This window comes from Oreochromis aureus, linkage group 1 (genome assembly GCF_013358895.1).
Source record: "Oreochromis aureus strain Israel breed Guangdong linkage group 1, ZZ_aureus, whole genome shotgun sequence".
Lineage (NCBI taxonomy): Eukaryota > Metazoa > Chordata > Actinopteri > Cichliformes > Cichlidae > Oreochromis > Oreochromis aureus.
The window spans coordinates 4421488-4437879 of NC_052942.1; the positions used below are offsets into that span (position 1 = coordinate 4421488).

At 40.2% G+C, this 16392-nt stretch overlaps 1 protein-coding gene across 5 annotated transcripts in view; it reads right to left on the reverse strand.

The window, feature by feature from the left end:
- Window positions 1–6986: 6986 nt before the first annotated feature.
- arnt2 (aryl-hydrocarbon receptor nuclear translocator 2) overlaps window positions 6987–16392 on the reverse strand; it is an 89746-nt gene continuing 80340 nt past the window's right edge. For 4 of the 5 annotated variants that reach the window (XM_039597929.1, XM_039597965.1, XM_039598040.1 and 1 more), the window contains exons 19-20: window positions 9109–9254; window positions 6987–8945 (exon numbers count right to left, since the gene is read on the reverse strand). In XM_039597929.1, the coding sequence (XP_039453863.1) occupies window positions 8847–8945; window positions 9109–9254 (245 nt within the window). In that variant the 3' untranslated portion in view covers window positions 6987–8846. The remainder of the gene's footprint in view (window positions 8946–9108; window positions 9255–16392) is intronic. The other variant, XM_031755965.2, reaches the window with a different exon arrangement.

Below are 16392 nucleotides of genomic sequence, written 5' to 3' on the forward strand. Positions count from 1 at the left end.
ACCATACCCGTTATGTGTCTGTGAGCGAGGGAGGGAGAGAAAGGAAGTCCGAGCTGTCACGGAGCAAAAACGGGAGCTGGAAGCATGTAAATATAATAATAACCACTGCAGCCAAGAAGAGTGCCTGACGAGCCCATTTGTAAGTACGCTATTAAGACTCAACTGTACACTGTGTTCGTGTTTTCCTCCGGAAAAAATAAGTTCCGTTGGAGCAGCCTTTCAACGCCTCTCTGTCTCCCGCAAGCAAAGTTGACCCAGACAACAAAGTAAAGCTAGTTTCGGCTACCAGCCCGACATGAACCCGACGTATTAGCCAGAGGTCCCTTTACTACGTTTCGGAGCCGCGGACCTTCAGTAACAGTAATAAATCACAGCAATAGGACATTTACGTAGTTGTAAACAGCATGATAATATATTAAGTATTCCAAAGTATTCAGAATACGTTACTCTCATTGAGTAACGTAACGGAATACGTTACAGAATACATTTTGGGGCATGTATTCAGTATTCTGTAGTGGAATACATTTTAAAAGTAACCTTCCCAACACTGCATGTCTGTTACCTGGTAATGAAGATGGGGAGATTCTCTAGTGGAGTTTATGTATTATTGTAGGCTCTACCTTACAATATAAAGCGCCTTGAGGTGACTGTTGTTGTGAGTTGGTGCTGTATAAATAAAACTGAATTGAACTGAATCATTCATGTGTGGATTACAGTGTACTGACAAATGATGCTAGAGGCTGCAACCCTGCTAACATTTTCTTTGACACCATCCTTGAAAATCCAACAGCAGATCCTTTTTTGGGCCCTTTAATTGATTAATGTGCTTGACCTCATCTCTCACTAATGTTAAAACTGCGGCTAATAATATACATTATTCTGCTGGTCTGGTTACTACTCCAAATATGTTTTTAGGTTACCAAGAAATTAGCAATATAAAATGTGATCTCTAAAAACATCAGTGACTGTCAGGATTACAGAAAAATACTACATTTCATATTTGTCATCACATCACCAGCAATTTTGGGGCATGTGAAAAAAAATATCACTTTGGTTACAACAATTTTAATATTACCATGCCAGCCCTAAAAAATGTAACACTGTGCAGACATAAATCATTATTCTGCTTAGATAAATAGATTTGTGATTTTATGCAAGATTGATGACATATGTGCGAGCCATTTTTTATGTTTTAGTATTTTTAATGGCAGCATGCTTGTTTTGACTGTAATTTGATTGGGACCTTACACCAAATACAAATAAAAGAAAACTTCTTTGATGAAAGCAAAATTGAATTGTCACCTATGAAATGGTGCTCACACAGTTTTATTTATATGTGGTAGGGTGTGTTTTGTGGCTCAGCTGCACGGGAGGGGTGGAGTAGTGGGTTCAGGGGTGGTGTCAGAGGAGGCTGACTTACACAGCTGATCTCCATTGTCTAATCATGCCTTCCCTATGTGAGCAAGTTACTGGGACTTGACAAGAGGACTGTGTGGTGTGGACTGAGCAAGTGGCATAGAGCATGAGCTCGCAAAGGGAGCTCAAGAGCTGTGCACAAAAAGTTGTGAGTTGGGACTTGTCTTCTTGTCATGTGTGGATGGACCCGTGATGGGCACAGCCGCTATGCATCGGGAGCAGGTGGCAGCACATCAGTGACAGCTCAGTACCCCATTAGATCCTGGATGAAACACTCGCTCATCCTATCTTTAATCAAAAGTTACGCTAGTTGTGATGTTTGATCAAACTCAGAAGAGAGGGGTAACAGACAACCATTTGTGGAATTTCCTTCCCAGCTTTTAGTGCTTGAAATTCTTCTGGGTAAGTCTTAGACTGAGCACAAGAGATTAGTTCATTTTCTACTTTGGTTAGTGAAATGTCAGCGCTGTTTGGGTCCAGTTCAGTTGTCTACAAATGGCTCATACTTGCAAGACTCAAAGTGAAGCCAGGTTAGCACAAAAGCTTTTTTTAGTTCTGTCAACCTTGTGCCTACTCCACGTGGTGCTCCATTAGGGCCATGCTGAACCATTTTTTTTTAAGGTTTGATAAAGAATGGATTGTTTGACCCAATAAGAGTGTGTGGCTAGACTTCTGAGAAGAAATTCATCGGGAGACAATGCAAATGAGGCTAATGTTGCTTCAGTCCACAGGAAAACTTTTTTTCTTTTCTTTTTTTTTTTTTTTCTTCTCTTATATAGCGCCAAATCACAACAAAAGTCGCCTCAAGGCGCTTTATATTGTACAATAGAGCGCACAATAATAAATACAGAGAAAAACCCAACAATCATATGACCCCCTATGAGCAAGCACTTTGGCGACAGTGGGAAGGAAAAACTCCCTTTTAACTGGAAGAAACCTCTGGCAGAACCAGGCTCAGGGAGGGGCGGCCATCTGCTGCGACCTGCACAACAAACATAATCATTTTCAGAGGTGAATGCATTTTCAGCTGAAGGAAGGAAAAACAGTACGTTCAGATCCATCCGTGCTTTGTGTTTACATCTTTGTGCGGATTTCTTTTACCTGCTCTTCCTGAGGTTCTGCAGTATTGGGCAAAATACATTTATATTTAGATTCAGGATTTAATCGATATCACATCATTCAAACTAAAATCGGTTATGAATTGGGGAAATCCATTTTTCAAACCTACCACTATAGAAAAGTAAAGCAGTTGCTCTCATTTGGATTTTGCTATGAGTTGAAGTTCCACGCGTCCCTCTTTTCTGTTTTGAAACCAAGACTTCACTTTCAACTGAGCCATCCTATCGCCTTACTGCTCTAGCCCTCGGCATCAGCTAGGACCGCGTGCACCTGGACCAATTATGGTTACTGGAAGATGGAGCCTCATCCAGGTCTGTGAGTAGCCAGTTTCCTCTTCTTGTGCAGCAACTAGTGTTGGGGCAGCGGGAGTTTCGTACCTGCTCTAGAGTTGTGGCAGACAGTGGCTGTGTCCGAATTCAGGGGAAGGATGCTCATAAGGACACTAACTACCTACGTCACAAGGTAGTGGCCTTAGACGGACGGGTAGTCAGGAAGTGAGCGGCTTGGACAGCCCCCTTTTTTTCTCCATAGACACTTTATTGAACAAACAATGAGTATCCAACATAACAGATGGGCTGTGGACAGCCTCCTAGCCTTCAACTCCGCCCTTACTTGCGTGTTTTTCCCGATCGCTAGCACCACAGCACGAAAACTTTAAAATGGACCCAGAAATGTCGCTCCCTTGTTTGGACAATTTTATTTCTCGAGGAGCTAGAAAAACCTTATCGTCGCCGCCCGCACGTTTTGTACCTTAGGCTCATCAGAGACAATCATATCCAGGTAAAATAATTTCCTTTAATCTACACACATTTAGGAATTACTTAGCTAATTACACGGATAATTGAAATATTGCCGGTTGCAGCCAAAAAAGTGTTCGCCTGCCAAAACTGATTTCCAATGTTTCCGAGTGTAATATGTGTAATGTATATTGGTAAATAGACTTCGATGAACATGGTTTACTAAGGGGTTTTATATATACAATAATTACCTGTTGTTCAATTATCTTTATAACTCTGGTTATAATGTAGGTACAATTGATATATTTGTTGCGCTGTCTGCTGTCCTCTTGGCCAGATTACTCTTAAAAAATAAATTTCTAATGTCAATAAGATTTTTTTTTTTAACTGGATGAATAAAGGATATATAAGAGTCACTGCCAAAAACTGATTGCAGCTTCTACCTTGTTACAGGAATGTTGCTGGTGGCTCAGAGTGACGTGATATCACTAATGAGGGACACATTTGACATGTTTCACGTATTATAGACTAACAAGTTATTCATAGCAGGTTAAATACGAGCAATCAGTTTAGGGCAAAAACCGGAAATCAGTTTTTGGCAGACGATCATTTTTTGCCACAACATCGGTCATTCTCACACATGTACTGTATCATATAAAAAATATAAACTAAATATCTTTGAAACGTATAGAATCTAATCTTTTGTTTGTTTGTTTTTTTACATAGCACTTTATCAAACTGTTGTCTGCTATAGAGTTACAAGTATTATACTAATAATATAGCATCCACCATCTCCTGCTTGCATATCTCTGTAAACATCTTAGTGGTGTGGCAGCCGTTGATTGAGCCAGCCCTGCAAACCCTGTGGATGGACGATGCAGTGGACAGTGGGAGGAAGCATCCTGAAGCTCTCTTTGCAGACCACCTGTGTGATTCTCCACTCGCCCACCAGAAAAGACAAACCGCAGGTCTCAGTTGCAGCACCCCATCAATTTCTGATCGTGCTCGGGCAGCTTCAGCAACACTGCCAGAGACTTCCTGTAATCTATTACAGTTGTTCAAGAAACGGTCCACGAACAGGTCACTCAGGTTAATCTTGTGTGAACAACTGAAAATATTGTTTTTCCATCTTTACATACTGTGTATTTGAAATATTCTTGTTTAATTGTTATTGTTATTTACTTTATTGCTATCAAATAAATATCCAAGTAATATTGTTCAAAGTTAGCGTCATGTTCATACGTGTTACAAATGCCTGTAAATCAAATTGAGTTCAGTGACAATTACTGTTTGTTTGAATCAATTTATTAATAACATAAAACCTTTAAACTAATGCAACACATATAACAATGTAACAAATATATTCAAATAAATAAATTTCTCAATACATAACTCATTTGGGAACTAATCTTTCTAGAAGTGAAAACAGTCTGTCCGTCCTCTCCCTGCTCTCCTCTCCTCAGCCTCTCTTTGCTGCCTCATGTCCTCTCTGATGAGGTCTAGCAGCTCATCATCCCTGTCTCTTTTCCTCTTTCTCCCTGTCATAGGTGGCTGAGCTGCTTCGTCATCACTGTCGTTTTGGTCACCCACTGCTGTGCTTGGCCCTGGAGTGTCCTCAGGGAGAGAGGAAATTAGGACAGGAGGCTTAATGGAAGGCATCTGTCCTATCACCTCATCCATGAGGGCAAACCAGGCCCAAGTAGCAGCAGTGGGCTTCCCACTGACCTCCTCTCCTGAGCCTGGATACTTGCAATCCTAAAGGCAGAGGAAATCAAAAATGACAGCAGGCAAATAAAACACCACAACAACTCTTAGTAATTGCACATTTATTAACTTGTGTTCTTGAGAATTATCTTCTTGATAACACACATACATACTTTGTATTCTTTAAAGTTATCTCATGTCTTCTGGCCTGCAAGGGGGTGACTTTCCCCTGCAGGCCCATCCTCTCCAGAATTGTCCTGATCACACACAACAAATAAGAGAAGAAAGGAAACCATGGCAACTATGTTAATCCCTAAGCCCAAAGGTTTTCACAGCAGAACACCAGAGGAACACCGCCTGGACATCACAGGTTCTGTACAGCAGCGGTCCGTGAGTCGTTTGGTACCGGGCCACGAGAGTTAAGGCTCGGTGTGAAATTTATGGTTTTCAGGGTTTTATGTTAACTCGGTTTCCCTGAGTCTTTTCCCTTGTTGTAGTTGTGTGTCTTATTTTGAAAGAAATATTTACACGTTACCATAGCGACCAGAGAGCATTAAGTGGCAGAGAGGAGGATGTTACTGTCAATATTGGCGCATTTTCAGGAGGACACTGCTAATAAAGTTACACAATTACACAGTACATTCACGTTTATTATTATATTTACAAAATACCACAGTTTTTGTCTTGGTCGGATCATTTTATGTGGTTGTATTTATCCGCGATACCTTAAAGGCTCCGTGTCTGACATAAACCGGTCTGTGGCGCAAAAAAGGTTGGGGACCGCTGCTGTACAGCATGAGGGTTAATAGGACCGTACTCATATGAATATGATGTGTACATTGATTTATTCTTGTACATCCACGCCGTAGCGGCCCAATTCTTCACCCCAGTGAAGAGGCGATCGTTTTCTCCTCGTTTTAATCAATTAAGCCGTTTGGTCTTTGTTCCCCACAACATATCACCAATTCGAAAAAATCAAAATTAGCTGTATGTAAGCGGCAATACATGAAAAATCGCGGGACCCCCGATACAAGCTGGTTTATGGTTATTTTAAAGAAAAGAAACATGTCTATGCAGATGCCCAAAGCTTAACAACACAACCGCTATAACAATTTAACTTTTGTACAACCAGATTTTCATATACTTACATTTGAAAGTGTTTTCCTCTCCTGCTTTGACCACCATCGTTATCAGAAACAAATCTCCTCTATGACCCGCAATGAATCCTGGGATATAGTAGGCCATGAAGGATACATCAGACCATCCTTAGAATTCAGGGCAAAGTAGGACGCATTTGTCGCCACATTTTGAGAACTCTTTGAATTCGGACACCCTTCGTCGCGTCGCCGTGACGTCATTGCCTCCAAATATGGCATCGAAGCATCCTTCCTCTGAATTCGGACACAGCTAAGCCTCAAATTCGCAGAAAAGTAGGAGCATTTGTCGCCACATTTTGAGTGCACTTTGAATTCGGACAGTCCTCGTCGTGTAGCTGTGACGTCATTACATCCAAATATGACATTTTAAGCATCCTTCCCCTGAATTCGGACACAGCCACTGTCTGTGAATGTAGTATTGCCCAGTTTTGTTGTTGTCTACCGTGTCTACAGTTTTTTCGGAGTTACTACCGGAGCGGACCTGGAGATTTTCTTTGCTTCTGTACACTCCTTCCCTTTGCTTAGGAATATAATTATGGTCCAGACTAATCTGCATTTCCGAGGCTAACTGTAAATTGTCCCATTTAGGATGTGGTAACAAAACCCTAGCCCTACCTCTACTCCAGTTGCCCATAACTGAATGGTCTTCAGCAACCTGACTCCAAGACTACAGAGCGACTAGAAATACAGAGAGAGATCTACAAAGGGCGATCAAATGTTTAATCTCGTTTTTTGCAGGAATCTTTCAGTTTTAAAGTATATGAAAATCTGTACAGATTTTGTATGATAAAATTATTCAGATATGGGTTAGAAGCGAAGTGACTTCTGAATAATGAAAGACTGAATCTCTAACGAAAGCCACATAACCAATAAGAATTTATTGTCACAAGCACAATTTGTTACACAAAAATTATGGGTCACATTTACACATTTTATACAGATCTAGAACTCAATGTACAATTAACCTACTAACTAAATACCAATAGTTAAATATGCACTCACATTGGACACGATATCATTAAAACCTACACAAAAATGTACTGTGTGAAAGTAACACGAGTCGACATAAAAATCACATTATTTACAACAACATAAAAAACCAAAAAACCCATCAATTTGAGATCTTTAGCAAAAGGATGTTTGAAGGTTCTCCCATCTGTCTGAGACATTATACAATCTGGCATGTAAAAGCTCCCCCACTACAAAGTTTTAGTCAGTCTCTTAATTGTTGAAAAGATTATAAAGTAATAAATTCAAGTAGCGAGAGCTGAAGAACACCGAATACACTAGTTTATACTGCGCTTTGCTAGGACGGTATGGCGGTTTTTCCCTTTTTAAAGCAGGCTGGTGTGATTAGCAGTTAGCTTCATGAAGTGCACTTCAAGCCTTAGCAACTTTCTGCAATGAGATTTTTGTAAAAAATTTTGTTCCATGTATACAGAGGATCCTTCTATGGGCGCATCAAGTTTTCTTTCTAGAGATTACGACATCACTACATATAGGTAATACAATAAGGTTGATGGAGAGAGCGGTTGCAGCATCAACTGGAGGTGAGCGTCTCATCTCCTGCTGCTGTTTGGCAGAGTCGGTAATGATGTGCAAGAGGCCATTTCAGACAGATGGAGGTGGACATCGTCAACCCTTTATGTAACCTATGATTCTGCCATTTGTCCGGCACTGAAAACATTTTCTGTCATGTTAGGTAGTGATACATGGAAGCTATAACAAAACTGAGACAAACAGACCCAGTTAAAGTTACCGCTACGCTGGTGTAGAAACTCTGTCACCATTATACACTGTATAAAAGATGACTACAGGCTGCGGATCTTAAACGCAGAGGCAGAGCAAAGATGCCAGACACTTGCATTTTTTCCCTAATAATCAACAGTCGGAGTGACCACCCTGATGACAAAACAAAGTAAGAATGTGTAGACGTCTAGGGGAAAATGGCTTTCATTTCCCTTGATCTGTCAATTCAGCATAAACACTTCCCCTGTGAGATTCTGGTCTCAGTTAATAATCTCAAGTTATATCAAGCACAACAAGATGCTGATTTTGTAAATTATGGTCCTCACAAGAGTGAAAAAGGGAAGAAAAAATGTGTCCTGGCCAAATAACTTGTGGCTGACAAGTCAACGGGTATGCAGTGTACTCAAAATCAGATTGATGCTTTGCTTATTACTTACGGTTAGAAAAAAGGGAAATGAGAAGAGTGCTTGGACTTTGCTAACCGAGTGTTATCGCAGTCCACTTTTTAGTCTTCCACATGGATGCAGCTAAAGCTTGTGTCAGTAATGACCATTTACACACAAGTCTGTAAGATAGGAAGTATAAAATCTAATATAATAGCAATCACTTCTGACAGGTATACCTGTAATCTGGTTTTGCTAATGCTAACTGCAGAAAGCAGTTTTAGACACTTTTTGAGAGCCAACAAAAAGCAGAGTATTGTTCTTTACGCCTGACAACGAGGCGCCTCTCTGCAGAGATGAGGTATGTGTATGTTCACTGGTACATACTGCAGACCCTGGAGCCTCACCAGCAATGCACTGTACGTTTGTATGTGTGCAAATGACGATGTCCACCCAGACATTCATCGTGACTAACATGGCTGTGTTGGTGATTTAGCTATACAGAAAAACGAGACAGAACATGAGATAAATGCATACATCAGTCCAGTTCTGAGCAGGAGCAAGATGGAGAAAGGCGGATATTACTCAGAGAAGGGTGGGAACATCCCAAGATCAGCAAAGTCCTCGATGTTATAGTTGGCTGTTCCCTGGGTGGGATCTCCAGCCATGGGTAACATGTCCTGCAGAGAGACAGAGGTTAGAGGTGTACAGAGGACACAGCTCTTATCAGACATATTACATATCTGTGTACAATGGTCAGCAGCCAGCAGCTGGAAGGACTGGAGCTGGAAGGCTGACCAACTAAACAGAGTCCAGCAGCAGGACAGTCTCCCTCAGTATTACCTGGAAGACTTCTGTCTGGCTAGGGTTGGGGTGTGTGTGCTGTTCCCCAGTCTGCTGGGAATGATGCTGATTCTGCCACTGGGACCAGACCTCACTGGGGCGACCCTGGAACTGGGCTCCACTTTGACTGCTTTCACCGGACACATCTGAAAACACATTTATTTTTTCGTGAAAACATTTCTGACAGATCCTTTCACGCACAAAGTATTTAATAATGGTAAAGCAGGTACTGACTTATTACAATATTTAATAAACAACTTAAATCCAAGAAGAACTTCTTTGACATCATTTGATCGGGATTTGAAAAAAACGTAAATGACCGTAACTGTAAATGAACCACGGCAGACCTGACGACATTTTTATGCTTTTCAGCATCTTTATTGTTCCGATTGCAGCTTTCCAGCTGCCAGTCAAACACATCACCAACAACAACAAATGACAGGACCCAGTACAGCCTTTTTATGCTGGTGAGGCGTGATTGCGGATGCCGCTCAGGTGCGTCCACCTGCCCTGCAGTGGCAGACCGCGCCCTGTCACACCTAGCAAAGCAGTTTGTGGATGGTTAGCAATGTTGTTATCCTCTATATTAAATAAGTACATACAATATACTTAAACAGATATATAAAAAACCCCAAATAAATCACGTGAATGATCTCAGCTGGCTGTTCGGTTAAAACATCATTGTTTGTTCAAATCCCTTGCTCAGTATAATATAAATATATTTAAAAAACCAAAACCCAACAAACCTAAGCAGGTTAGGTTTGTCTTTTTTGGCCACATGCTAAGAACTCAAAGATGCAATCTTTTCAGATAAAGCCTCATTTTAGTTTTAGTTTTTTCGAAGCACACATTCTTTGTTTAAAGATTTTTCATTTGGCAGATCTAAAAGTTCTATAAAAAAGCCTGACTCAAACACTGTCCCCTAATGGTACGCTGCTGGATGTTGAGAAATGCTGCCATTGCGAGGAGTATTATTGAAACTCGCCAACTATGCTGTTGTGATTTCAACAGAAAAATAAAATAAATGAAATACAATTCTACAAGAAAGCAAAGAGATTTCCAACATGTAGTTAGATTTCGTGTTTTAATCTAAAAACAACACAGTCATCTCAGTCAACAGGACCACACTCTGTTTTAAGCCCTTCCACCACAACCTTATTCTACATGGAGTCTCAGTGCTTGCTTCCCCCCACTACAGGATGAGCAATGCATTTATTTGTATTTTTCTGTATTCTTCTCCATAAGACACAGCTAATGTATTTGTTCAGTTTTTTACTATTCCCCTAGAGCACCATGTTAACAATGTTATAGAAAAAAGACCAACGTAACAATTTTAGATAAATCTTTCAATTCAATTTTATTTATATAAAGTACTCAATTACAACGACAGCTGCCTCAAGGCGCACAAAGCTCCCATTACACCCTAAACAGATGGATTTGACACTAACACTGCTAACTACTGTTGGGTAGTATTAATCAGGGAAGCATGTGTTGCGGTTGCCTCATAGGAAGAAGGTCCTAAGTTCGACTTCACCACCTGGTGGGGACTTTCTGTGTGGAGTTAGGATGTTCTCCCTGTGTTAGTGTGGGTTCTCCGGGTACTCGGGCTTCCTCCCACAGTTCAAAGACATGCAGTTAGTGGGATAGCTTAACTAACCCTGATAAGGATAAACGGAAGAGACTGGATGACTGGATGGTTTAATCATACTGTGACATTAACGGCAGTGGAATTAGAAGGAATGATTGTATTATAGTGGATTTTGAAGAAACATTTGATGTGCAACCTCCAAAAGTTGAATCTGTTCATCTGGACGTAGCGTTTACGTCAAAATACGCTGCGCCAAAAACTGGTCCACCCCAAGGATCGGGTCCCCCGACACAAACAGAGTAACATAGTGTACGCTGTTAAGTGCAGGAGGATTGCCAGGATTTATACATCGGGGAAACCAAACAACCTCTAGCAAAGCGGATGGCACAACACAGAAGAGCAACCTCATCAGGCCAGGACTCCGCAGTTTATTTACACCTACAGGCCAGTGGACACTCTTTCAACGATGAGGATGTACACATCCTGGACAGGGAAGAACGCTGGTTTGAGCGCGGAGTCAAGGAGGCCATTTACGTGAAAAGGGAAAGACCATCTCTGAATCGAGGAGGGGGCCTAAGGGTACATCTTTCGCCATCTTACAACGCTGTGATTGCAGCCATTCCCCAACTCTCTGTGAATGGGACTCATGGCCATTGATCAGTGGTCTTTGATCAGTGGGTTTTGGTCAGTGATTGTTGATCAATGGTCATGGGAATTTGCATAATTATGATTAAGGAACTGACCTCACAGCCCATTGTTCCTTCAGTGGGCTGGTTTCAGTCATTATGCAAATGTACTGTTTATAAGGTTTGGGGAAACCTGCAGTCAGCTGAGACTGAAGAAGTCACTTGGATGAGTGACGAAACGTTTCTCCCACAAAACGCTACATCCAGATGAACAGATTCAACTTTTGGAGATTTACCTTCCTGGATGATTGAGAATGCATCAAGACATTTGATGTGCAACTGAAATCAGGCATTTTCCAGAGAAGCGTGTTGCATCTACCAAAGATGGAAAATTGAGTCGGAGCTAAAAAAGGTAAATTGAATTGTATTCAGTATCTGATGTCAACTCTGAGTAACCTGATGGACAATAACTCTGGTCGAGTATTACCCAACTGCTGTATTTTATGATACATGTGTTAAAAATGTATTTTATTTAAACTTTGTTTACGGCATATTAAACTGATATGGGGATGCTGCATTCAGGTAGAGTATTTTAGTGCACTCTGTGCCTGCATGTGGTGGGGACATTGCAGGACTTGCCTCTGCCCCTTTGGGAGTGTTTAGACCCATTGATAAGGGTCAGACAAAGATAAGTTTAAAACACCAGTTAAACAAACCCATAACAGGATGGATGTGGATACATTAACTGGAGCGCACACAGCAACAGTTTATCATAAATGTCTAACATATATACATCTATAATATATGCAAGACTGACACCGTCACTGACTTCATAACTCAACAGGTGCATGAGGTTAAGACAGTAAACCTTTTCCACTAGTACCTACTTGGAAGGACTCACCACGACTCTACTCTGATCGACTGGTTTTTCATTACAATCCGGTACAACCTAACTGCGTTGTTGTCGTAATGGCAACGCATATGAATGTCCTGCGACATGAATGCTACAAAATCGGTGAAGAGGCAAGAATATACCTGCTGCTCGGTCTGTGGCTTTTCTTCAGACTCGGGGGAACATGGCGTTGTTTTTTGGAGCCATTTTCCTCATGGTCAGGTTTCAAAAACGGTAGTTTAAATTTTAGTGAACAAGACGCCCTCATGACTCATCGAGTGATGCTACTGACCAGGCAATTGGTGGCATGCAGTCTGACGACGTCACATTTTAGTACCTACTCGGATCGCTTGAAACCTTGAGCGAGGTACCTGATACTATGACCTAATGGAAAACCCTGAAGACCATGGCGATCTGAGTGGGTACTAATGGAAAAGGGGCTTAAACATGGATGGTGCATATCTGAGTCTAAAAGGAAAAGGGAGCAACGGGAATGAGTTAATTTGGCAATAGAGAGCACAAAAGATAATCTAATGTCGGTCCATTAAAAGACCATCAAGTGGGAGTTTTGAGCTTGGCATACTTGAGTCTGATGATTTGTACAATAGACATTATGAGTCAGAGCAGCTGGATGTCTGTAACTGGACTGTAACCCTTGTGTTTTCCATGACCCTGTTAGCCAGCTATTAATGTTGTGTGAGATGACCAATCAAATGAAATACTCTGACTGATGTTACAATTGGTTAATAAGGTAAAAGTCAACCTCTGACGACTTTCGGTCCTTGATGTCTAATCTAGAACCTGTCATTTGATGCCATCTTGTAGCTCACAGTTTGGGAAAGTTACTTTTACTGTCCAAACTCTGCCTCTGTGTACACAATTTAAATTGAGCAGTCCTGTTTGGCAGTGGATAAGAAGTTAACATAAGTATAACATTCAGTAACTTTACATGAGTTCTGGTCAAACAGTTACCTACTTATTGTATTCCAGCTGGATAGCTTTTTACATTTTTTTTTTTTAAGAAACTACAATTCAATTCAGAATAAATCTACTAGGCTCTACTTATGAACGCTGTGAACATGATAAGTGTCAAATATGCCCAAGAGTGCCTTTGTCAGTGGAGACTTGAAGCCAAACAGTCATGTTGTAACTGATAGGCCAACCCATTAGTCAAACTGCCTACCTTATGATTTAGACTAGTGTCAGTAAGTCAGTCAGCAACTAATAAGAGTCACTCAGTAAAAATAGTGAAAAAGTGTGCTAACATGACAAAGGAAGAACTGCAGGGCTGCACCAAGGCCTAGTAGGAGATAAAAATGGCTTTATTTAAATTTTAGTATAGTTAAAGAACATTGAGTTGGAACTGGATAAATAATTACAACGGATCCTGTTTAAAATTCTAGAGAAAAGACACAGAAACATGATCCCTGAAATGTTTATAGTTGTAATGTATAATGCCAAAGATTACACTTCCCATCAGCAGCCATCTCACAACATGAAACAATTTTTATTAAAAAAAACAACAACAAAAAAAAAAAACCCCAGTTTATTTCACCTAATCTTCGAAATTCTGTCCCTTAAAGTAGAGTTAAGATTGAAAAACACCAACACGCGCACACAAAGAGAAACATGTCATAACAATGTTTGTTTGTTCAGGACATTTCTATGAAATATTACTAGTACTGCTTGTAAAACGTACTATATGATTATTTTGTTTTGTGCTTCTGTGAAAGTTGGGATGCGATCTTTTTTCAAGGGTATGTGATTCTTGGCTTCCTTTAGGCACAGAGTATGGTTGGAGGATGGATGTTTGGATGTTTTTCATTGTAAAACTGTAAAAATTTGGTAACCACCAAAATGCGATACAATTTAAAGAATTTTATTATTTTAAACTAGACATGAGAATCTATTATCATCCCAGATGACTCAACACAATTATTACCACCTCTGAAGGACCAGCACAACAGCCATGGTGAGAGTAACAGAGCCAAAACCAACAAGCAGCAGGCCCGTGTCATGGTGGCAGACCCACAGAGACCAGCAGTAAACAAGTGCTACTAATGATTGTTTCACAGCTTTACTTATTGAACTTTGGTTTCTTCTCAAAAGATCTTTTGACAAAAGGATCAGTTCTGGTCATCTAAGCTCCAATAAACAGTGTAAATTTGGGCTTAGACAGAAAGGTGAATTAAAGAAAGGCGGTGTGCTTAAACAACTAGAATAAAAGGGAAGATCTTACCTGTTTAAAAGAAATACAAAATAGTAATTTACTGAAAAACTGGTTGATGCATTGGCATATCAAATGTTGTATACTTTAAAGATGCCAGTATATTGCAGACTGCTGTCAGCTGAGTTCTGTTTTCTTAGTCCTCCCAATTTAAAAGCATAATCCTAGCTCTGCTTGCACCTGCTCAATTATAAGTTTAGGAAAATGCATCAATTTGTTGGAAAACATAATTACACATTAATGTGTTTTCAAAGCCTGTCCGCATGTGTCAGGCTTTAATGCAGCTACAATAATAATATTAACAGTTCCACACATTCTTATTAAACACCGCAAACACCACAAAACATCTCAGCATGGAAACAGCTCCGGAAACCAGAACTTCATTGAAACCTTCAGCAAAAAATGATTTCATAGCACTCACAAACAGATGCAGCTCTGCTGTGTTATTCTTCTCACTTTTAAAGTGGCTTGTAAAAATACTGACTGATGTCTATGAATGGTGGTTGGAAAACCATTCATAGACATCAGTCTACTCCTGTTCTGTCTGCTCTGCTTTCCCATCCATGTAATTACTTCGAAACCACGACAGGAAACTGAATCTTAATTGAACTGAATATGGAAACTATAAGCCATGACAACCATTGTTTTTCCTTTAAGTTGGTAATGGTTATCCATTATATATAATATACAGATCTTTTGTAGAATGCATACAACATGATAAGCATTACTTGCAATTGACATGGTAAATGGTAAACAGACTGATTCTTATATTGCGCTTTTCTACTCTCCCGGAGCACTCAAAGTGCTCTATATTCACACCTGTTCACACAAACTTTCTTCTAAGCTTTTAGTGCTTTCTAGCTAACATTCATGTATATTCATACTCCCATGGATGCATCAGATGCAACTTAGTGTTAGTATCTTGCCCAAGGATACTTGGCATGCAGATTGGGGGAGCCGGGGATCGAACAGTAGATGATCTGCTCTACCTCGAGAGCTACAGCTAGATCATGCCAAGCTGAAACTAAAACTACTTGTGGTGTAACTGCATGTAGCCTATAGTGTTTTACACACATACAGTGGTGTGAAACTGTGTTTGCCTCCTTTCTGACTGTATACATGCTGAAAATGGCACCAAGATCTGGATTATTATGTTTGGTTCATTATGGAAATGGTTGTAAAGATTTATGCTTTCTTTTGAAACCTTGAAAGCAACTTTAATGATAGTACTTTCATCTCTATGTGCAAATGTTCCACAAAAAAGGACACAAAGTGGACAACTCCACAAACACACTCACGGTCCAGGACATTGGTGCCAACATCACTTCACACGTCCTATTGGGAGTGGCAAACTATTGGAAACTACATGTGGGATATATCTTTAGCACTGAATAATGGAATAAAAGTCTTTCCTGTGATTACCTCAAACTCTGCCACTCTTAGTACAAATACAGTTATGACACACCTCCCAGAATCTGCTGGCATGTTAGTCTGTGAACACACTTTAATAAGGTTCAGTCACAACAAGCACAAACAAGACTCCTGAGTTTATAACATAAGATCCTGTATCAGAGAAGCTGTCTGACTTTATCATTTGTAAGTATATTAGCTGTCATGAAGAAGCATTACAACCTCTGTAACACACTTTCTTTCTTTAGCAGCTTCCACTATGCAGAGAAGGTTTTTTTCCTTGAAGATGCATATTATTTTCTTTGCTACATAAATCATTATAACTGTTACCTTCAAGTATTTCCACTCCACAGAAATTACACAACTGAACTGTACAGTCAATTCTCTTTTGCATTCTGTTTTTCTAATGCTTTCAATGCTGAAATTAACGTTTTCAGACAACATAATTTTAATAGGAAGAAAAACCTTTTGACCCAGTCTGGGATTAAGTGAAGATTCATACTGTTAGTTAAATACTCAGTGAAATAGTCACTGATCATCA